Raw genomic sequence first — 24,457 nt, forward strand, 5'->3', positions numbered from 1 at the left:
GTAGTGTTATTTCAATTGAGGTTCCACAATTGTTTAACCTTAACAACCAATCATTTGATATCTAAAGTAATGAGCAAACAGTATAAACATGAACTCATGTTGGCAAATTGTTTAGTTCCATCTCGTTCTCTATGCATCTTTCAGTATTGATCTGTGTTCAAGTCATAATATCAATCAGTAAACGAGAAAAAGCTAGACTAAACATGCATGGAAGGAAGTATGATAATATAACTGGAGCCAAGCAGCCTGCAGCTCCTGCAGCCCAGCAGAGGAGTGATATTTACTGATGGCTGGCATTCTCGGAAACAGCAACCTGGCCTATCTCATAGCTGCGGGTTAGTCCACCTGGGAAATATTGTAAAGTGATGGTTGGAGTCCAGATTTGTCTTGGCCAGACAAAGGTTGTCTTACTGTGGACCTTCATTTTAAATTCCCCCTTAAAAAGACCCAGTGTGGATCAAAGTTACAGTCTACATGCCAACTGGACTTGGAGGTTTCTGGGCTGAAACACAATTTGACGTCAAATTCCACCAGGCAAAAAAAGCAAATGTGACTGTTTCAATTTTGTGACACAAAAGTGAAAACAAGCTATTCAGTGTGTCCTTCAGTGTGATGGAAAATTGAATGAAAACTTTCAGGCGATAGGAGCGTCTATGTGATTGTTTGGCAAAACACTTGAACAATATGCTACATTGCCAGGCAGGACGTGTCGTGCATCGAGTTTGAAGCTCTCTGCCGCTGGAGTACATCACTGCAGAAGCTAGAATTAATGTTGCTGTGTTTCAAATGAAAACGTGATGAGAGTTAAAATGTGACGGGGGCATATCATGCGGATTGTGCAACCAGAGGGAAGTGGAAAAACCAATTCATGCGTTTACAGTCATTAGATTAGCAGTCCTGGATGGCTGCCATTTTTTATGAATATGCATTAACTCAATCATGTCTTTATCATTTCTGCCATTGAGATTGGCTACTTTCCCATGTGCTCGCAATGCATTATCTTAACCATTTTTCATTTACCATTACTCCCATTATGCTGCGTAAAAGGCGAAGAAATGCTGCCAAAGTGCATTAAACTGGTGTGGAATGGCACGGCTCTGCTTTCAATAGTTTATCATGAACAGAGCCTCATGACTGAGTCCTGTTTCACTCCTCCCTCTCAGCTCTGTTGTGACTTCAAGCATCCGTGTTTACAGTGTATACAAGTCTGTGACTACATGTGGAATTTCAAACGCTCCATCTGAAACATAAAAGCCGCTTTTGTTCCTTCCAGATCAATACACTGTAAAAGCTGAAAGTCGTTTCTTCTTGTCAAATAAGCCACAATTACCCAAGAGGTCCCAAGAATTGAATGCAACTGTATACGACCTAAAGATCCCCTCTCTCAGGACAGAAGTCAAGACTGCATCTCTTGATCTTTGTGTACCAGATTTGAAGTTCATTTTGCAAATAACAGCTGTGAAGAACACTCACTCTCAAGCAGAGAGTACATCATTAAAATCAAAAGTTAGTTGTGGTGGGGAAGATGCAACTTCTCCACACCACTGCTTCCTTTGAAACTGTAGCCTACTGGGCAGTACAATCCTTCACGCTGGGTAGAGCCGTGTCTATTACTACAGATTGGTTCGGCAAATCTGTTGGCAGGCATCATAAAAAAGCAGAAAGAAGGAGGGAGGGAGGGAGAGATAGTAATAAAACCTAGCCAATTTCTGTGTGACAACATGAAAGAGGGTGGGACAGGTAAATGGAGGCTGACTGCAGTGGAAAATATGGCTTATCTTAGTCTTGTCCCCTAAACCCCTAAAGGTTTTGAAGATAACCACATAAGGCTGTGTGTGTTGGAGGAGAGCTGCTTTGTGCAGGTAGAAAATGATCTATTGGAGGAGGAAGGGGGACAGAAATGTGATGCTGACGGAGAAATATGATAACCTCACAGGGTAGATGCCTCACTACCTGCCTATCAACCTACACATATTCCCTTGGTCTGATTTTCCACATTATTGCATCTCCCTCACTGAATGTCATCCAATCATGAACGGAAATCTGCTATGTGATAAAAAAGCACCAGAGAGTGAACAAATTCTGTCACTCATTTATTTATTGAGCAAAAGTTATGCAACACTCATTCAGCGGTGTTAAAAAAGCAACACTTCCTTAAACTCAATCACTGATTAGAGCACATTTAGCAGCAGTGTCTGCAGCCAAACGCTTGCTGATGAATTAATCAGTCTCGCCCAGACGCGAAGGGTAATTTGATTCACTGTTAATGCACAACTGCTGTTAATCAGGGTTTTTGAGAATTAACAGCTCATTTTGGTTTTTAAAAAGTTAATTGTCCGTCTTATCTGTCCATAGAGAGTCAATCCAGATGTGCTTTATGGTACCGTTGACATGAGGACACAATTTACTTCACAATTAGAAAATAACATTACGATCATCCTGGAATTTCGATCCACTCAGGTCAGGTTAAATTAACCTTCTGATAACATGAAGATATTCAAAAACCATTTTAACTTTTTATGACCAGTAGTAAGTAGCTATCAAAAAAACTTAACACTTTTTATGTTTTCTATTTCTTTGGCCATTATCAACCCAACAAAGATGCAAACTTTATTTTGAAATCACAAATTAGAATTAAGAGGATAAGGAGACTAATTTGTCTAATTTTATTATTATGCAAACATATCTTACAGACAAAGATGTCAAAGACTACACAGACCAAATTATGAACATAAATATAATTTGTTGGGAGACTGCAGAAAAGAGGCGGCAAATTAAATCGTCTCTGCATTCCTGCAGAGACGAAGCGGCAGCACGACACATTTTCTGGGAGGCTAAGACTGAGTATAAAGCTGTCCGCATGAAAACTAAGAAATGTGTTTGGATAGAGAACAAACACATTTGGTGATGGAAAGATTTGCAGTTTCATTTGGAGCGCAGGAAAATGAATTTACAAAGATAAAACAGTTAACGTAAGCCTGTGCAGTCAAATGAAAAACACATTTTTTCCTTTATATACCTGAGGAACTGCTTGTTTGATTACCTTGGAAATGAGGAGCTCTGAGCTTTTGTCAATTTGTCTCTCAGGCTCCTTCTATAAACCACCACAGTCTGCAGGAGGATTTGGCAATATTCAAATATGCTTTGGAAAAAGCGGAAAAGTACAGAAAATCCCCAGGTCTGTCTGTGTTTATCCATCTGTCAGACAAACAGACATTTGATCAACCATCTTTCCCAAGCATAAGACCGATATGAGCATGCGACTTGAATGTTTAAGCAAAGAAGTTAATGTAATGAAACAGAATATGAAAGGAAGATTTGCACGTGTCACCAATCACTACCACAAACATTCAGCTGCTCAAAAATTACATTTCTGCAGAGGCAGAGCTTTCACTGCCAATCTGTAGATTAACTTTTGATGGAAGTGTTCAAAAGCCAAACCAATGTGACAGAACTGAGCAGAAAGCTTCAATGAACGGCACTTGGAAGTATTTTACATTATATTAATTAAAAAAAGATTAATGAAAGCCATTTAGACTACAAAAAGGCTTGCACACTGATACTTAGCAATGGGAATAGATGATTGGGATGAAACTGTCCAATTTCCTCACCGAACATACGGTTTGAAATTGTGAAAAATGTGTGCGAGATGATTTTCCCACAAAGCCTGAGCACATCACAAAAGTCCAGCACAATTAGCGATGTCGGAAAGGAGTTCATTCAAGTTTGATTAAGTGGTTAATGGGGAAAATGGATGCTGATTATACCTTCTTCTGCAGTAGTTGGATCATTCCAGATGTCATTCTTGCACATTTTTATGCCATTTTATTTGGCTGCTTTGGAAACTGAGAACGTTACAGTCTGTGTCTCTGAACAATGTTTGTCTCCACAACATGTTTAATGAGCTCACCGGCAGGTCCAGTAAGGTTGAAGAGGTTAATGAATAAGAGCTGAAGCCACTGGTCATGGTAATAGTGCACAAATCTGTGGTCTCCGATGAAAATGGGATCCATCTGCTGATTAAACTGAGGCTGGCTATGTTGTGAATATGAACAGGCTGCAGGGAAAAAATAGGAATATACTGATATTGTATGTGTAAAAAACCTAATGAGTTTACAGTGGCATACTTAACACGGGTGAACTTTGTGGGTTTGAGTTGAGTCAGATAGAACGTCTGATTTAATTGGTTGTGCTCTGGTTTGTTTGTCTCAAAACCAGAGCAACATTCAGCGACATGCTGAGCATACTAAAAGAGCCCTCAATAGATATGGGTCTAAAATAAGAATCTCTCAAGCGTATAAACTAGAATTACCTGAACAAAGTTACTCAGCTCGTCCATTCAAGGTTAGAAAAGGGCTGAATTACTTTAGTGGTAGCCAAGCAGTGGAATAAACCTGCATAAATATCTGCATTTCGCCTGGTGGAGAAAGCTGACACACGCAACTTTCTTTAAGCATTAAAAAACTAACTCGAGCTCAAAACAGCCCATTTCATTAAAATCTTGGCACATACACTTTATCCCCCTTTTGTGACTTGTGCCAACAGCCTTTAAGAGGGGATCCACACACATTAAAGTTCACAATGGTAAATACTTTCCCCCCTGCTGCTCGACCTCAAATAACTTGTTAGGAATGAAGGACAGGGAGAAATGAAGGAAAGAAGAAAGGAAAGTTTAGGGGAAGTAGCCTTGGTGGTGCAGATCAATATGGCCTAATAGAGTGGCTTCATTTCATTTCTTCTTGTTGAAAGTGGAAGCACTTTGAGGCGAGCGAGACTCTCCTGACCCCCCGTTCTTTTATCAGAGATGAGTGCTGATAAACATCGGTTCTCCATGTCACCCGATGTGTCGTGACAACATGGCCCACGGCAGCGGCATCACTTCCAGAGTCATATGATCTGAATGTGCGCACGCTCAACGGTGAGAGGTGCTGACATCTCCCATCAAGGCATTGGGAAAAAGATGAGCCGACACTGACATCGGCGATGAGACGTGGGACGCCGAGCGGAGCGGAGACCGCAGAGCTGGCAGGAAGCAGAGGCTGAGGTCAGGAAGTTGCTGTGTTCCCTATGAGGCGCAAGCAAACCATCTAGCTGCCGGGGATGAAGCCACTACTGCTGAATGTGGGTCACTCTCCCTGGCTTCCACTGCGCTTTCTCTCCTCCAGCCTTTATTTGGAGCCAGGGCATTTGAATACTGCATGTTGTACCCAGGGCTCTGGAGTACTGCACTGTTTCCAGGAGCCATGAACCGTGCACATACATGAAGAATAATATGAATATGGTTCATGTGTGTGTATAGCAACAAGGCTGTTTACTTCAGTCAAAATGTCAGTGAGTCACCAGAAAACCAAATTGACAGCTCATCATTGACTGCTTTTACATGCATGCAGTGACCCAGCTGCTGTTTAAAGTCAGATTCAGGTTAAGCTACTTCCATGACCCTTTGATATCCTGCAACCAAGTCTCCATATGAATAGACCAATAATCACATTATGCCTGGCTGTCTAACAGCTGCAGCTCTTTGGCAAAGTAAGGTTGTTTTTCGTACAGTGATCTTTTTATTATCAATAGCAACAGTTAATGCTTGCCTTTGTGCTTGTGCTGAATTATAAATGTAGCTATGAGTGTTCACAGATGGCAAACAGATACAAGCTCATGTTGTGACACATGGAATGATGACATATATGCTTCAAATGTTTCAATGATCCGTCAGATTGTAAAGCAGACACACAGGAGTGTTGACTTGACAATTACCCTGAATTTTTTTTTTTTGGGCAGGCAATTTTCAAAGTGGTCATGTGATCTCTGGTGTCATGATATCTGGATGAAAATGGAATCTACATGTATTTTTCTGTGTTGTTCCAAAGATCTTGGTGTATTGATGTGATATTCTTGAAGGGTTTTTGACCATTTTTTATCCATTCTTGATATTAAAGAAATTACCTTATTCAGCACCAAATGTGTGTAACAATCCATTTCCATGCCCTATCAACCCAACTTATGGGCATGCAAATTGACTTCAGAAAGAAAAATATGAATCTTTTGAACCCTTTTACACCTTAATAGGTTTATTAATTAATTGATTGATTATATAAGTAATTTTTTATGAGATATTTTTGACCAGACAGCTTTCGGATGATGTCCACCACTTATGTGTGACATTTATTGTTGACCTGCTATCTCCCCCTTCAATAGCCAACAACGCCAATTCTCAATAAAATGTGGACGAATAATGATGGGTTAAAAAAAATGACCTACTGTGTCAATTGTGCCACTACAATTTCAATTTTACCAATGCATAGGGAGAACTGATAAAATACTATAAAGACATCACAAGGCATTAGAATGATTCATTGGCCAAAGCTTTGTATTTAGTGGGGAAATTGCTTATGTGTCCTTGAAGCTGTGACAGATAGTCCCATGAGCCAAGAGTGACAGCAGAGTAAGAAGCCACGCTTATGTTTTAAATATTCACTGAGTTTTTTTATGTCAAAAACATCTGTCTGCTGCAGGTGGAAATAAAGAGCTGCATTTGTGGGTGGGAAAAGCCAAATGAGATAAAGGGGGCTAATTGGTAATTCTCTGTGGGTCCATCACTATAAGAGACACATTTTATATTATACTGAATTATTATTAATATAAAAAAAACTGATTGGCGGGGCTTTACAAAACCACTAGTAAACTGCTATCTAAAGCTGCTTTTAATGATAGTATTCCCTGAGTAACTCTAACCCCTGACCGTGATTTTAATCATATGATATTTATTATATACATACATCATCTGGCTTCTGTGCTGTTAATACAATTCTGTCAATAGAGCTCATAAGCCAGACGAGTGAGTGAAATAAAATAAACACAGCAAAGACTTTAAGCCATTTGCCACCAAAGCTTACAGCTCAGTTTAAGTGGCACCCTGTGAGATCGTTGATATTTTACCAGCTTTTTGCTGTTAGCCTTGGTGCTAAAAAGTGTCTGCTTCTGTCTGCTGCACTTCTCTGATATCACTTCTCATTAAACGAGTGTATTCACTGGTGTGGCATTGAAATCCTCTGCCCAATTCGGAATTCTCTATTAACTCCAAACAAACGAAAATTGCACTATAAAAAATATAACTTTCTGTATAATATAATAACAATTTTCGGTAAAAGACATGCATAATAATGAGTGAAGCACCTTTCATGAGCTGTGTATTGATGCAGACACTGTTGTGGTAATCTGTGATGGTGGGTAGAAAATACAGCAATATTAAAAATATCATTTTTTAAAATGACATTTACAATGCAAATAGAAGCCCATCCGTAAAAGCAATATCATTCTGCACCATGACGAGCACAGCATGCTGGATAACATTAAATCTAGCAATGCATATTATTATTGCACATTGCCATAGTAACCAAATTTGACCGCACAGCTACTCCCCATCTGACTATATGACATGTACTCATGCAGGCACACACAATGCACACTTTTGACAGCTGCTGTGGCTGTGGGGAAATTAGAGTAGATTCCACAAGTGGCCAGGCCTTGCCCTCTGTCTGCCTGACACGCCATCATCTGCAATAACAAGTCAAAGATCTTCAAAGCTGGATGACTGAAAAGGAGGGAAATTGATAGAGGCAAAGGGAGAGTCAGAGGATGAGGAGGAGGCCTTCTAATTCATCTTTTAAGACGCTTCTTATTGCATCTTTAATCGTCTTCCTCGATGCGCAGGGACGACTCGACGGTCGGCTTCCAGAACTATTGAATTCACACCCTATTGAGTCGAGTCACTCAGGAGGCTTGAACCAGGCTTTCTTCTCCCTGCCCCATCTCTTTTTAACTCCAATGTTTTATCACTCCTCATTTCCATCCCTGCGAGGGGCTCAGAGCAGCAGCCCGCCTAAGAACTGCAGTGGTGTACGGATGCTAACATGGTCAGCTAAATGTTTCAAGAGGCAGGGGATATGACAAAGCCTTCAGCTTGTACTACAAAGCCTCACTGTAACTTTGTCACACCACGTCTGACTGACAGATTCCCACAGCAACTCTTTTCGCTCATTTAATGTAATATTTTGTAATCTAGATCTCACATGAAGGCCTACATGAGTGAAAGTGAAGAACAGTGTCAGACAGAGGCTGTTATGCAGCGTTGTTAGAACAGAATATTATGACTGACACTGGATCATACATTTTACAGAGGGGGAGTCTTAAGGAGTGTAAATGTTGCTCTGACGGTGTGAAGACAAATGCTTGGGATTCCTGGGGGTGGGGACTTGAGACAATGAATGGGGAGCACTCTAGTCTGACTACAAGAAGAAGGACAGTGAAAATCTTTAAAGGTGCTGTACACGGCATTCAGAACATTAACTAAACAATGATTTGCTATGTAAAGATATAGTGGAGTAATGGCGTCCTGAGTAGAAAATGAAGTTTCATTCTATTCTTTGTCAACCCTGTTGGCCTTGTACTTTTCTGCAAACCACAGATAACATTGAATCTTCACATTTCTGATCCAAAACTATGTTAAATATGAATGTTTCTGAACCTGATCTCGATGTGAAACGTGACTACCGGTTTCTATAACATGCTGCAAACACGTGACAACTACGACATGTTGTTAACAAGTGATGGTCACTGCTTTAAACACTGAAAAAGACAAAAACACTTTGATTAAGGTTTGGACATAACTTCCATCAATGGGGCATACACACTGGTCTCCACTTTAAAGGTCCTAGGTTTGTTGGACCCTATGCATCTCTAATCCTGCCCAATGGTGGACCTACATGGGTTTTAATATCATATTGCTTGGTCACCTGACAAAAATAAAAAGAGTTGGTGATAAACTGGTACGTACAAAGCCTACATTTTTTTTGTAGGCAAAGACCCTGCAGATCAGCGTTTCTGTAATTTGCAGAAATGTACAATGCCAACACTTCTGGCTGTTTGTCTTTTTGTGGTAGCTGATCCAGACACATGCATGCGAGTACCTAGTGTGTAAAAAAAACGACCAAGGGGTCATGACCAAATGTCCATAGGTGCTGAGTTAGGAATAAGAAGTAGAGCGATTAGGAGCCAATCATGGTTCAGCCTTTGAACCATAGATCAAATCAAGAGCCAGTGGAACTGTCCATCATTTGAAGTATAATGTATTCTGAGTTTTTTTTATTTTATTTGCAAATAATAAATGTAATCACTTCAGTTGAGGAGTCTGCTTCATTTTGTTGATTATTCATGAAATTACACAGAAGTGCCTTCTATCAAAAGAGTCTGCAAGTTAAAAAAAAACCTAATCAATGTTTTGCCTGTTCACAACAGCGTTTGTTGGAAAAAACACTGCAGGCTTCTCACCAGACAAAAGCAATGAAATCGCAAAAAGGAAAAGTGAAAAATTGCACTTATTGCTTCTAGATTAAACATGTTGGCATTGATCTTTGAGAGCTCCTGTACCTCCAAAAGGATGAAAATAATAAATATTTCAGGTAAAAAGGAAGCTAATACACAAACTGTTTCGCCGCTCAGATTGGAGGTTTAGGTTTATTAATAGTGATTCCTCTAACTCAAAAGTGAAGAATCACTATAAATAAACCATTTCTACTGGTTTTCCCTTGGAGCTTATTGATTTATTGATGCTTAATTAATACCCCTCTAATTTCTGAATTTCAGTCTGTAAGAGGTTCAGTTACAACAATCATATTTACAGTGTGTTTCATCATCATTGCTGAGTTAGTCGGTAATATTGGGTTCCTTGTGTTTCTCTTCTTCTGGCTGCCTTCACGCCTATAAGCACAGAAAAACTTATTTCCTCAAGCTTTGTCAAGTGCAAATAATCATTTATTCTCTAACCCTGAATGCCGTGTTGGCAAACGAGCAGAGGAAAGAATTGCAGGGACGGAGAGATGAGCTGAGCCTCAGGCTCCCTGAGCACCAGAGGGTCAAACTCAGAAGTTTAACATCGGCAGATATTATTTACTGTAACAGCCATTATAGTCCTTCTGAAACACAATAATGGCAGAAAATAGAAAAAAATGAATATTGACGCTCTGTGGGAAATATTTTAAAGCTGAGATGACTAAGCTGAAGAAGGAGTGAGAGAGAAAACAGAAAATACATCAGCAAGCAAACTGAAAGCCAATATTGGTCTTTTTTTTAAACCCATATATTACATTGTGCATTTTCTAACTATCACCCAACTTTACAGTGAATTTAAGCTCATTAATTATCAGTCCAGTTCACAACTATGTTTTTGGTCCACTATTACAGCTCTCATAGTATCGTTTACAGCCACAGCAGGCAGCTGTTTACAGCAAAAATACATTTTGAAAAATGGTACACCACTGTAGACTACCTACTCAGCACCAAATCAACACAGTTAGAGACCAACTGGTGGAGCATTTAGCAGCTAAACAGCTAAATATTCCCCTCAGGTATTAGCAGGGACCAAAAACAGAGCTAAAAGAGAGAGTTCACCATATCAACTTAAAATGTGATGATAGTGGTAAGGGGTGAGATTGGGGTTAATGGGGGGTCAAACAGGGCCCACGGCTCATTTTTGCCCTCGAGGTGCCCTAGCAGGTTCATCCAACCCTGATGAATCTCCAGCATACAGATCTACAGTATGCATCCAACTTACAATATATTAATTCAACATGAATGTAAGCTTGCGATTTTTGCTGGATGTGCAGTATGTCCCTGGAACAGTTGGGTTCTATCTAAAGTTATATTATTTTAGTTTGATTGACTTTTGCTATTTATATGCTAATAAAATGAAGACATTTTGAATAGATTTTCAATATGAAAACAAATTGCATACATTTAAATTAAATTATTCCAGCACCCTAGAAGTCAACTGCATTAAATGCTCATTTAGTAGTATTTCATAGTTAATCATAGCTAATGGTAGAAGTTATTAAATCATTTAATGTTGAGATAGAGTTTATTGCTTTCACTACTGCTGACATTCGCATTACTTATATTTAAACATGGAAAATATTCACCTGGCTTGTTAAATATTTGGCTAACAAACTGTGTGAATGTTTTTCTTGAGAGTTATTGTTGTGAAGAGGAAACATGCAGTTAGTGTTGTTAGATTAACACAGCACATGTAGAATATATGTTTAAAAATTCAATGATAATATTGGTGCCCATATTGTGGATTTAATGTGTTCTCTGCTAGAAGACTCCATGACAGAGCATGGAGTACCACAGGGCACTGTAGCAAAGCATTTCAATATGTGATCCACAGCCATTACCTGGTCAAACAGTGCATGCTTTGGGCTTTTAACCACAAACTGCTTTGAGTAGCAGTTGACTGCAAATTATTCATTCGATCCTGTGAGAAAAAAACTAAATCTCTCGATGTTAAGCCACCACTTCAAAAGGTGAACTGTACAGTGCTGCTACACTTTAACCCTGTCTCCTGCTTTTTTTTATCTTACCTGACTTTAATTACTGCTGGCACATTGCTGGGCTCAGTGAAGGAGAAATTAATGAGAAGGATGAAATATGTGATTACATGCTCATTTGGCTCTTTAGACCTAAAATGAACATAAATGGCATCGCAACCCATGTGCTGGAAAGCTCGAGACTGAGAATATTGCATGAATTGGTATTACATAATGTTGGCAACAGGATGATCATATGCTATAGTAAAATGCCGCAATTAATTTTGAGGTTATTTGAAAACCTTTATCTAATTATGCTCCTTTGAATGAGGCTGATAATCAAGACTGTAATGAAGACATCCCGTGCTGTGATAATTGTTCCATTAATGGAGGGCTATTTGGACATGTAAATCCTTTTTTTCTAATAAGCCTGTCCACTGGGGACCTCACAAGATGCTGCTTTTACACTGCATAGCTTTGTTTACACGCAGTCCTACAGCCTTAAGGCTAAGCCTTGAACAAATTGCAGACGATTATGTGTTAGCGCAATTATAAAGGGAGATATAAGACGGTAGTTCATGACAGGAGGAAAATTATTAATGTTAGATGAGGTCTACCAGGAACCAGGCAAATAATTTATTCATCAATAACTCCTGTGTACATGATTGCATGGAAACAGGAAATTTCTCATCATGACCTTCTGCTTGATCACACTTTTTTTTTTCCAAAGGGTGAATGTGTGAATATAAACACATTAAATGTGACATTCAGGATGCAACTGAATGAACCTGGAAGCAGCCAGAGCACACACTGTACGTCATCAGCACACATTATAGCAGACTTACTTGAGGGTGAACTGCTCTACAGTGGAGTTGGGCATCAAGTAGAGGAAGATTTTGAGGGTTTCTCCAGGCTTCAGGGGCTTCTCAGGCAGCCTGAGGAACATGTTCTTGTCTAACTGCTTGTCCACCAGCAGCTGCTCCTGACTGGCCTGGTACAGGCTGATGCTCCCAATGCGCAGCAGGGGGTGCTGTGACAGAGGTTCTCCCCTGGAAATACCACCACCCCTGTGACCAGAGCCCTCACTGCACTCCCCATCCAGATTGGGCCCGTGGAGCGTGTAGTAGAGCTCAGCCTGAAGGGTCTCACTGGTGAGCCCATCCAACAGCCCGTCACTGGAGCCTTTCCTCCGACCCAGCGGTGCTACATTGGTGTTAAACCAGGACGGGGGCAGCTCCAGTTGGGCCAAGCACTGTGCCAGGTTGCCTTTCATGCGACAGGAGGTTTTAATTTCACGGACATCCCGGAAGGCGTGCAGACGGACGCAGGGCAGCTTATCCTGAGCCTTGAAGTCGTCCCAGTCGCGGCCAGCAATGTAGAAAAACACCTGGACTGTGGGGTTGTTTGAGAAGACCCGTGCCTGGACAATGAAGGCCCGCACCTTCCAGTTGACTGTCAGCTGGCCCGGAATATCCAGTGGACTGGCTGGCTGGAGCAGCTCCTTGGACAGGGCCTGGTCCCGGGCGAAAGGCCCAAAGCTTATGTTGATGGCAGGGAGGTCTTTTGTCTGGAAAACCACAAAACTCTCAGAGCGCTGCAGCGGGTGTCCAGTGCTGGGGCTACTGCTGCTCCTGCTGCTGCCGCCAACTGTTTGTCCTGTGATCTGAGCCTCCCGTAAGAAGAAAGCCAGTTGTGCATTGGACATCTTGAAGTTGGCGGGAAGGTAGATATTGGGTGGCGAAGGGCTGGCTGTCATTGCTGAGGAGCTGAGGAGGGCATCTGAGCTGGTTGGAGATATTTTACCTGCAAGAGCTGTAAAGAGAGGAAGGAGAAGAGAGAGGTTAAACATTTAAATACAACCTGTTTTAAACAGTAAAGTAAAGTAAAGAACATGAGAGGAGGGAAAAAAAGAGAAACAAGGAGGAGGAGTCAATGAATCAGAATGATGAATGAGGTAGAAGCAGGAAGTCACAGAGGTCTACTCAGTCAGCCGTGCAAAGGAAAAAGGGAGAAGGTCAACACACACTAATCAGATGATAACTGGTCAATACATGTAAAACAGCCATGGCACAGGCTTTATGGTGAAACATGTCGCTCACATTGTCAAGGTGCATGACACGTGATGTTTAGCACATTCAATCAGTGTTTGGCTATCCAACCATTTGAACAGGAAGGCACACAAAACTCTTTTAAATCTTAAAACAATGACAAAGATACAAACTCTCAAGGGACATGGATGTAAACTTAAGCGACAGAATAAAACAAGAAACTCGTGTTTGAATAGTGCACACACTGTTATCCATCATATTGCATTGCACTTGTTGAGAAAAAAAAGTCAACATAGCTTAACACCTAAGTTACAGCAGTGAAATCAAAGTAGGGCAAAATCACGGTAGAACAAACAGAATAAATGTGACATACTTATCAGAATTACCCAGAGCTGAGCACACAAACATAGTTGCCTGTCCCCATGGTCCAAATCATAGATTAAAAGTCCCATATTCCAAATGGTTGTATCATTGAAATCGCATCCTTTAAATGTGAAAAAAAATCAAGAGGATCTTTTTAAATTCCCCAAAAGGAAAGCCTCTTCAAAAGGTTTGTTACTCAGCGGGCACTCCACAGAAGTTTGCCTTCTTTTTTGCTCTCTCTTCAGAAAATCTTTGTCATGAGTTGCAAAAGAAGAATAAATGAGGGTGGAAAAAAAAGAAAAACAGCAATGCTCTGGCAGATCTTCACTTGCTTATGTTCTTCTATCTGGCTACAAAGGTTCCATCGAGCTTCTTGAACTTGTGCTTGTCTAATTCCCCGTGGCGTCGGTCTTGGTTTAAGAGTGGTTCAGCCCCACGCAGCAGCTCTTTCAATCCCAGACTGTGCATGGCTCCGGGACAGACTGTGATAGACAGGCAGAGCCTCCTCCCGGTTGGTGGGCTGTACGGGAACTATAGACAAAGCCTTTGACGCCGCCCCATCTTGCCACACCTAGTCTCTAGTCTATAATCACCATTTTAGCTCCCGGTCAGAGCTGAGGCACACAGCCCTCAGAGGACTCGACCTACACCACACACACACACACAGACACACACACACACACATATGGAGGCGAAAGAAATAACACTCTCCAGCTCGATTCATCCTCTCCCTCTGGACGTGTTCAGGCAGACTCTTATGTGTGTGCATGCAATAGTGTGTCTAAGGGCTGTGTGTGTGTGTGTGTGTGTGTGTGTGTGTGTGTGTGTGTGTGTGTGTGTGTGTGTTGGGGCGGGGGATGGATGTATTGCTTGAATGCCTCCAGGCAGAGAGAGAGAGAGTAAGTGAGTGAGAAGGAGAAGGAGAAGGGGAGAGGGAGGGATTAGGTAAAGATTATTGATGAATTAGCCTAGCTCTCCTTCCCTTCTCCTCCTCCTTCTCCTTCTTTCCCTCCTCCTTTGCCTCCCCCTCTCTTTTCGTCTGCTTTAGCCCCATGAGAAATCCATGAGAATGAGGGGATACCGGCCGGAGGGGGGGAGGGGTATTTGGGCTGCCTCCCTGCTTCACTCACATGTGCCTGGAATTCCCATAATAAAAGAGAGAGGGATCCATGGATGTGTGTGCACTTGTGTGTGTGTGTGTGTGTGTGTTTGTGTGTGTGGGCCCCATAAACTGAATAGCAAACAGTGGGGGCAACAAAAGATGAAGCCACAGCCGGGGAAACATCCCGCACTTACAAATGAGCAATCGTAGCCATAGAGAAGGCTGGAGGAACTATAATGATGAGAGAAGCTACTTAGAGGCTGTCTAGTCTTTATCGACCAAAAGCTCTCTACCTCGCAAGAATGTGTGTGTGTGTGTGTGTGTGTGTTTGGAAAGCAGAGCTGCTCTTGCCTTGATCAACATTAAAAGCGACAAATATGCACAGCACTCCACAAACTTCCTTAAGGGCTGCTCTACCAGAGCGCCATCTGCTTCGTTCTCCCGAGTCCAAACTCAGAATCTCCCACCGTTACTGTATATTTAACCAGTCACATGACAACATAACAAAACTGCCAGGCTCTACTACCAATCCCCGCCTCAGGAAAAGATAGAATATGGGCCTCACGCAGAAGGATATACACCTCGATTGCCCACCAATGTTAATGTCGAAGCTCTTTATGATTTTATCGCTGCATTTAAAAAGTAAGACGAAATCGGAGCAGCATTACAGACCACTTTGCTCCATCTCTCTCACTATGTCTTGAGGCAGCTGTAGCCTAGAGCGCAGAGAAACCTTGAATCTCCTGCAGGGACTTTATAAAGCGAACGTGTAACGTTTTCCCCGGCTTCCGAAACTACTGTCGAAGTGTCCTTGAGCAAGGCTCTTAAAGAAATGTGTCTCCATGTGTTCCACAAGCACCTGCTGCTGGCCAAACAGCCCAAAACAAAATGGTTTCCAGCTTGCTGCTGTTTTTTTTTTTAAATGGTAATTTAGTTTTTAAAGCAATTTGCCTCTGACTCGGTACTGCTTCTCTCTCCTGCATCTGCTCATTTAAACACAGTGAGGCTGTAGGGCCACATCAAGGAACTTAAGGTAAAACTGTGACTCTGAAACAGCTTGCTCACATTATTTGAGTGTGTGCAAGACAATAACAACACAATATGTGGCTGTTTGCATCATCAGTGATGTGCAATATAATCTAGCCGTTGGATCAACTCTAACAGGGTGCAGCAGGAGCGGAAAGTAAGTGAAGTGTGAGACGCATTTTGGCAATGTGAAGCAATTACCCTAGGAAATTGGAAAAATACACAAAAATGATTCAAATTTAAAGGGACAAGATCTGTTTCCATAGAAGACTGAGTGAATAGTCTTTCTGTACACTTATTCTGGCCTGATGCAACATATTATAGTATTTATTGAAATAAGATGAAAATCTTTGTTTGTCTCACATTTGGACAAAGTCCCTGAAGACGAAAAGTCTTTTTTTCCCTTTATGTCCCCAACTTCTACCATGATAACTGTGTATTAAACAGCATGTAGCTGTTGTCCATAAATTTGCTCTATTTATTCTGTTTCTATACAAATGATTATGACCTTAAACTGTATTCTGTCAAAAAACGATGATTTGTCACTTATCGTCCCAGCCATACTTATGATGATATGGACAAAATCTTGGTAATGATATATACATCGGTATGATATAAGTTAAGATATATGTTTTCTGGTAATTCAACAAATAAACAGTCTATATCTCCAGTTCTACTCATGTGCAAGGATCATCACATACATATTATTTTTTTTAAATGAAGATATTTGTCTAATGCCATACTGCCACCATTTTTTTCACATTGCGAATAAAAAACAAAATATAATGCCTATATATGTATTGTACCAGGCATTAAAATGAACAAGAAATTGAAGAAAACAAGGGTAGTCTAATAATTTTTTCCATGACTGAATATATATATATATATACATATATATAGGCATAGCTATATATACTATACGTTTTATATACCGTTTTGCAATTATATATATTGTCAAATCATCATAATGGATGTGGATGTAGATGGAAACAAGCAGAAGTATATTGAGTGCATTGTTCTTAAAAGCACAATGGTCTGTAGCCTGCCTCAACATCCTGGGGACTGTGAACCAACAGTGACACAGATACTTTCATGTTACGCCTGAAGGTCAGCTGACTAAGGCCCAGGAGTCTCCTAATCCCGTTTAAAGGCAATGAAACTGTACAGTGACAATACATGCAGTGAATGCCATCAAACAAAACAAACCTTTGCCCCTTTCCTCTGAACCCCGAGGCCTTATGGTGTCATTTGAGAAGGTGATTACAGCCTACGATGCATCAGGGTGCTCTTGTCTCATTTCAGACTAACAACATCACTGGGTAGGTGGGTTTGAAGGGGAGCATGGACACAGATGGGCTTCCAGTGTGAAACCCTATCGCCTTCCTCTTCCACTTGATGTCCTATTAGACCTCGGGCCAAATTGAATTGAATTCTCTTCCTGTTGTGCTCCCATTACGTGAAACATCTGCTGTGTGTGTGTATGTGTGTGGCAGGGGAACGAGTGGGCGTCTAGTCTAAGGGCACTTTGTATTCATCAGATTACTTTGTCTGATGTCAATTAATGAAAGTATCGGGCCACTTTGAGGCTGAGGCCAATTCTACTGTGATGCCAATAACAATCTGTAAAGACAGACGCTTTAGATAAGGAAAAAAAAACAAATGTTTCCAACCACAATACTGTGGAATTTATTTCAGTGGAGAATTTAATCATTAATCCACTTATTGGAGTTTTTTTGTGTTTTAGAACTAGATTAACTTTGATACACGTCCACAACAAGCTCTCTTTTATCCGAAGCTAATGCAGTAAAGCTTTTGTGAGACACATTTGCTTTCAGTCCCACAAAAAGCAGGAGGTTAACACTTGAGGTTAACTTGTTTTGAAACTAAATTCAGTGGGTCTAAACACAGATATAAGCCCAACAACCAGTTTATTTGCAAAAACAGATACAAGCAATTTATAAGAAATAATAGCCCATTATCAATTTAAATTATATTCCTTTGAGTGCAAAACAAATACACTAATAAAACATGAATTATAATTATTTTTAAAGATAACACAATAATCTAACATCAGTTCAACTTGTATTTCCTGGCTTCGGCCAAAATTAAATCAATAAAAATAAATCAATAAAACAAACAAAGGTATCTGCTTTTGCAAATTTATATATTCCTCGAATAATATACAGTCATGGAAAAAAATTGTTAGACCACTCTTATTATCTTCAATTTCTTGTTCATTTTAATGCCTGGTACAACTAAAGCTACATTTGTTTGGACAAATATAAAAATAATGATGATTTTGGTGATTATCAAGGAAAACATGGAAAATGACTAGATATCAGCTCTTAAATTAAACTCTTATGAGCTATTTTTTGTTGTTATCATTATATTTGTCCAAACAAATGTACCTTTAGTTGTACCAGGCATTAAAATGAACAAGAAATTGAAGAAAAGGGGTGGTCTAATATTTTTTTCCATGACTATATATCCACCTAAACACAAACATTTTCTTCAGTTCAACCAGGTATAATGCAACGCACAAATTCTTCACATTCAAATTTAGAAGCATCTGAAGTATCTGTTGTGTTGTTGTTTAATCTCTTCGAAAGTATAAGCAGACTGAGGCTAAAAGCCTTGTTCCATACTAAAATGAAATACTTCACTGTACGTCTTGCTGCCCATACAAAGGCTGTCAAACATAAAAGCCGGCTGCCAAGTCAAGGGGAAATATATAGAGAGGATATTATGAGGAGGGCAGACATTTGATCTTGAGGAAGAGAAGTGCATAAATGTCTCTTCAAGTAAAAGGTCAGGAAAAATTGTTGAGAGGCTTTAGAGAGAGACGGAGCATCCTTACAGCATTACTAATGTTGCAGTGCCAAGGGTTTCCCTATCGATCTCTATTCTACTCTTGATTCCCTCCCTTCTTTTACTCTCCTTTGAGCATCACTACATTGCCATTACATTTGAAATAATACCTTTCAATTCACTCGACAAAATACGATCTTCTCACACTATATCACATGTACAGCTGATAAACAAAGTCAAAGCCATTTTTCTTGTCAGCTTTTAATTTCAGTTTTCTTTATTCAGATTCCTCTCACGCTGATACGTATGCAAAGACCCATAATCTAAATTGGTTCACATTACCATTCAATTAGCTATGAATGCAACACAAAGTGCAGATGAAAAGACATGTTAGCCTGGGGATGAAGGCTGTATTAGCACTTGAAACACTGGTGGAGTTAGTCCTTTTTTTGCCCCTGTGAGGAATATCTATTTCCATATCAGTCAGACCTGGATTACTTTTACAAATGGACTTCAGCTGGATTATCTCAAACTGTGTGTGGCTTTATATTTCATCTATATGAAGAAAGAAATTACATTCAAGGTTCAATCACACTGGGGTGGCTTTGTCCAGTCCATGTATTTGCATGAAATCAGATCACTTTGGCGATTTAAGTAGAATAAATCAGTCATTCCACAGGCCTCTTGTCATATATTTCGCCTTGTTATACGTCCCCTGAGGCGAACACACATCTAACACATTCCCATCAGATTAAACAGATCTTACATGTGAATCTGCACGTCAGTAATCACATCATGTGCAACTGACATCTCAATGAAGCAGAAACTCAGTTTCAAAAGCTTGTTAAGGCGGTCGTCCACAGCTGCAGCATGTGTCGTGTCTGGCTCTGTGGCGGTCATTTCATGAAATGTCCACCAGCAGCGTTAACAATGTAGACACAACATAGAGAAGCACAGCCTGAAGTTTATTTTTCTCATTTATCACATTTATGGGGAGCAATGCATCAACTCGGACATGTATTAGTTTGTATATAACTAAACTGGTCTCCAATTGGTCTTTTCAGTTTATGTATAGCCGGAGATTTGACAAGACCAATAAACAACAGAGCTGCCAAACCTACAAAATAAAAGCCAGATGCAGCTTTCATTCATTCATTCACTGATTTCAGCCAGAGAATGCATTAAAAAGTTGTATCTCTTGGACATTGACCTGTAAACAGCACAAAGAAACATTGCAGGTCGCTGACTTCACCGTTGTTCCCAACACATCATCAACATTGATACCTCCTTAAAAGACACAGCCAAATAAAAAAAATACTAATAATCAGGCTTGGGCGGTATAGTGTTACGATATATCAGGGTACTTAAATCCCAAAAACACTGTTTTTAATTTCAATAGTGTCAAAACTACAGATGCTACTCTTTTAGTCCACATATTAAACTGACAGAGTTGTAACTTATATTGTTTTTATAATTTGTAGTGCATTGGGAGTATTTTGGTCCTGATGAGAAAGGTGAGTCAGTCAACACGGACCAAGCTGTTTTGCTTCAATTTTTGCAAATTTAATGGACTACCTACGAAGAAGGACAGCAAGCCGCTGTGGCATCGTACAGCAGATCAGCTGGCAACCGGATCATGGGAGAGAGAGCCAGCGGGAGAAGAACAGCAGGACTAACTTCTGTTAAATAAAGTGCATTAAGCTAGTCTCAGTTCAGTGAAAGACGCAAACTTTAAAAAGGTGTACAGTTAGTAGTTAGTTAGTCAGTATGTTTTTGTTTAGTGAGAAAAAGTACAAGAGACTTTGCAGAGACTATTCTGTATGTTCAAATTTATGTTTTCACCTGTCGCCCGCCCCCATCTCGCTGACGTAGAAGTGGTGATGGACGGTGATGCAGAGTTTCACCCAACAGAAAGGGTTTGTGTCTTGTGTGAAAACAAAACTTTTTACTAAGTTACGTTTTTAACGTTACTTCTATGGTCACCCTCGTAACTACTTCACTTCTGACATTTATGTTCATTACGTTAATTAACGTTAATTAACATTCATTTAAGTAAAACTTAGGTCAGTGGTTTTGTAGCTAAATTCACTGAAACTACAGCCTTTTTTTCTTACAACAGCAGCCTATTTTAACAAATGCAATTATATTTAACGACACGCACTATTTTTGCAACTGCACTGCGACCCGGGCAATTTTGACAAAGCTCATATGTTTCGTTATGAGTGATACTGTTCTACTCTGTCATTTAGGTTGGAGATCTGGTTGCCTTTGCAATGTGTGAAACTCAGTTGGAGCACATTTCTGATCTGGAACAACGGCAGAGGCGTTGGTGGTGGTGGGTTGGTAGCAATTTGTGTCCCATGCAAATTGGGGCAGTGCTTGGTCAGTTTGGGCACAAACTTTCTTAAATTACTGCTAAGCAACACACCAAAATGTGTTTCTGAAAACATCTGAAGTCAGAAAGAGGCAACACATTAACAGAATCTTGATTCATATTTTATCAGCATTTGACAGTTTGATCTGAGTTTTGTGAGTTGCACTGAACGCCATTTGCACAAAACCCACCAAATATTAGTTGAACAGTTGTGATTGGCCGGTCATAATAAAACATGAGCTGGGCAGATTCATCTGGTTTCTAGGTGAACCACATTCCCTTTCCTTCTACATAACAGAAAGTAGTTTATCTTGGAATTACTAAGGTTGATTTGCAATCAGTACAAAGCCTCTGATTGCCATTTATTTTTTAAAGATGTGTCTGTCACTGAGCGTTACCTACATTTATCATTAATACATGCTTTGGAAATATCAGTATTAAGCAAAAGCCTTGTTAAAATGTGTTTTCCATTCATGTCTCTCCCCGATAAATAACCTGTCTCCATAGACTTCACAAACTTCTATCTGTTGTTCACCTAATAATCCTCTTAGTCACCTTGGTTTTACAAACAAATCCCTTCTGGAAATCTCTTATTAATATTCTGCCCCCATCTATCCATAAACACTGCTTGACCTTTACAACTAATTGGCATTCAATGTTTCCTTCCTCATGTAGAATACAGTAAGTACATGTGATTATATGCATGTTTATGTAGATTCTGTTGCAAAATAACAGCTGGTCTCTTGCTCTCATGGGAAAAGGGTTTTTGGAATAAAATCGTGAAATTAACGACTACCTGGAAGAGAAACTTTAACTGATCTGAAGGTCTTCATAGAAACAAGCTTGGCTGCTCTGTGATGATGATAAAATAGGATAACAAAGGAAAGGGAAGGGTTAATGGTCTCAGACTGGTTAGTCCAACTTCCTCTGAAGAAGCATTCCCTCTGAGGGGTTTAGGAGACAGGTTGAAATTCGACCTCGATTTTCGATCAATCACTTCCTGTGGACAAGAAATGTCTGACACAGGGATGTAATTTGGAGAATCTACGGGGTCTCAATTAGTGGAGATGGAATGTTTCCTCTGTTAAAGTCTCACTTTGAAAATTAAGCTGATAAGAGTGGTGTATTTCACATTAAATTCATAGTGCAGCTTTAATGAGGCATAATTTGCAGATTAAAGAGGAAGAATATATAACCAGTGTGACACCATCAGTGGGAAATGGAACATTTCATCATTGATCCTTTATATGCACCCATAAAATCATCCATAATTTATATTATCAGACGCCCTTATCTGGTCCAGCAGAGGCCGTTTGAACAAAGCAACAACTGAGGCAAGATGTAATGTGATGGTACTGTGATTAAAGACCTGCTAAGAATCTATCATTTAGTTATGTCGCTCTTCCCGATGCACAGATAAGATACCAACACAACTGTTTGACATCAAATATTTACCAACCAATTAGTCAAAAGCTGAGCTTTGAAAGGAAGCATCGCAGTGAGAAGATGATGCATGTTTCAAGAACTCTTTGAAGAGCTACAAAACACCATCACCCACACTTTTTCTTTCTTTCTTCCTTCTTCCTTGTTTTGATCATGAGAGCTACTGTGCGTTGTACGAGGCCAATGTCAATGTCTGTCGATGAAACAATAATGTGCAAACACTGAACCTTCTGACTAATGATTTGAGGCTTGACAGCAGTATTTCTCAAAAAGGTTTTCCAGAGAACGTATACTTTAAAAGTAATGCACGACACTTTGATACAAACAAATGTCCATCTCCCTACTCCCAATCATCAATGATTTTTCTTTAATCTCCTCATGAAAGCTTCAATATTCAATCAATTTCATATTTAAATCATATTATATGGTTGTGATCTGACTTAAGTTTAATCCCAAAAGACCAGTGTGGTTAAATATTTCAGCTCCTTTTCTACAAATGAAATGCATGCTCTACAGTTGGACATATTTTTTCCTGCTTTTCCAGGTAGCCATCCTAATCAGTTATTGACACAGTATGGTTGTGCGATAATGCAGTTTTAAGTACAGACCGATTTAAAACATCTGCACTGTATGACCTCATAACAATAATTTAATACTGGCTAACATAATAATGCAGACATTAATTCTATAATTCACATTTAAAGCACCTTTAAATAGTTGTTAATAGATTTTCATATTGTACAAAAATGAATAAGTGGGAGAACAAGCACACATACAAATCCTTTAGTTTTTATTGTTACATAAAAGGCCCCAACCTCAGCATGGACTTTTATTCATTTTATGATTTTTGCATTTGATGTTATTTCAATCTCATAATGCCAAAAGGACAGCAATGTGCAGGTTAAAATAACATAGTCTGATGTCTTGTTTTCTCTTTACTTGTTTTGTTTCTGTGTTTGCTTTCTGTTTTTCTTCATCACTGCTGGAAGACTCACATGAAGGCCTTATGTCGTAACATCGTTTTCTGAATACATTTGCAAGCTGTGAGGAGGTCAACAAAGGAGCTTTTTGATTCAAATTCAGTTAGCATGGGATTCAGCAGCAACCTCAACAAGTAGCAGCGAGCTGAACCTCTACGTGTGAAGTTGAGAGGAACACAGAGTCTGGGAGAGAAGGGGTGCCCTGCAACTATAATCACGCACTGGGGCTGACCTATGAAGTTGCGGATGCTTAGTATGTCTAGTTAGTGTGCGCCTCAGCTTCCAACATGGCCCCTGCCTTCTGTTTCTTTGCTACCAAATGGAGGCTTGTAGGCACAGCCACTGCATGCATGAGTAGTGTATTGATGAAAGGATGCAAATGCCTCGAGGCAGCATGATCTGTGTCTCAATACGATCTGAGGCTGACGCAATCTATAGGGCTCTAGACAACAGGACTTCCCATAGGGGATACTCTGTGTGAGGTAAACTTAGCCTCACAATACTAGAAAGCCGCTGTAACAAAGGATTTCCTATACAAAAGGATTGTACAAAAGGATTTACTGTATTATTCGATGCATTAAACTCTAAATTCCCTTCTTGTTTTTATGTTTTTATTCATTCGTTAATCTGCATGGTGTCTGTGTGTTTTACTATGTCTGGAGGTTCTTTGTATCATATCGATATGTCAAATTTGTCACAAGTGTGCTATCCGTGTAATTAAACCATTTATAGTCCTGTTTTCATTAGCTTTACTGTTTTGCTGTTTGTTTTAGATTCAATTTTCAATCCTTTAACTCAACTTCCCTGCTAAACCCCATTACTTTTACAGATGCGAAGACCTAATTTCCCCATGGCGATCAATAAAGCCACACATCCATGAACCAAAGATAGGGGAAAAGGACCCTAAATGATTTGAATGAAAGAAAATATATCAAGTTACACCCATAAAAATG

General features: G+C 39.9%; 1 protein-coding gene across 3 annotated transcripts in view; it reads right to left on the reverse strand.

The window, feature by feature from the left end:
• tmem132e (transmembrane protein 132E) overlaps nucleotides 1-24,457 on the reverse strand; it is a 358,154-nt gene that overhangs the window by 100,681 nt on the left and 233,016 nt on the right. For 2 of the 3 annotated variants that reach the window (XM_059351344.1, XM_059351345.1), the window contains exon 2: nucleotides 12,206-13,172. In XM_059351344.1, coding sequence (XP_059207327.1) covers nucleotides 12,206-13,172 — 967 coding nt within the window. Of the gene's footprint in view, nucleotides 1-12,205; nucleotides 13,173-13,781; nucleotides 14,389-24,457 lie in introns of those variants that run through there. The other variant, XM_059351342.1, reaches the window with a different exon arrangement.

Source organism: Centropristis striata, chromosome 15, assembly GCF_030273125.1.
Source record: "Centropristis striata isolate RG_2023a ecotype Rhode Island chromosome 15, C.striata_1.0, whole genome shotgun sequence".
In the NCBI taxonomy this organism is placed as follows: domain Eukaryota; kingdom Metazoa; phylum Chordata; class Actinopteri; order Perciformes; family Serranidae; genus Centropristis; species Centropristis striata.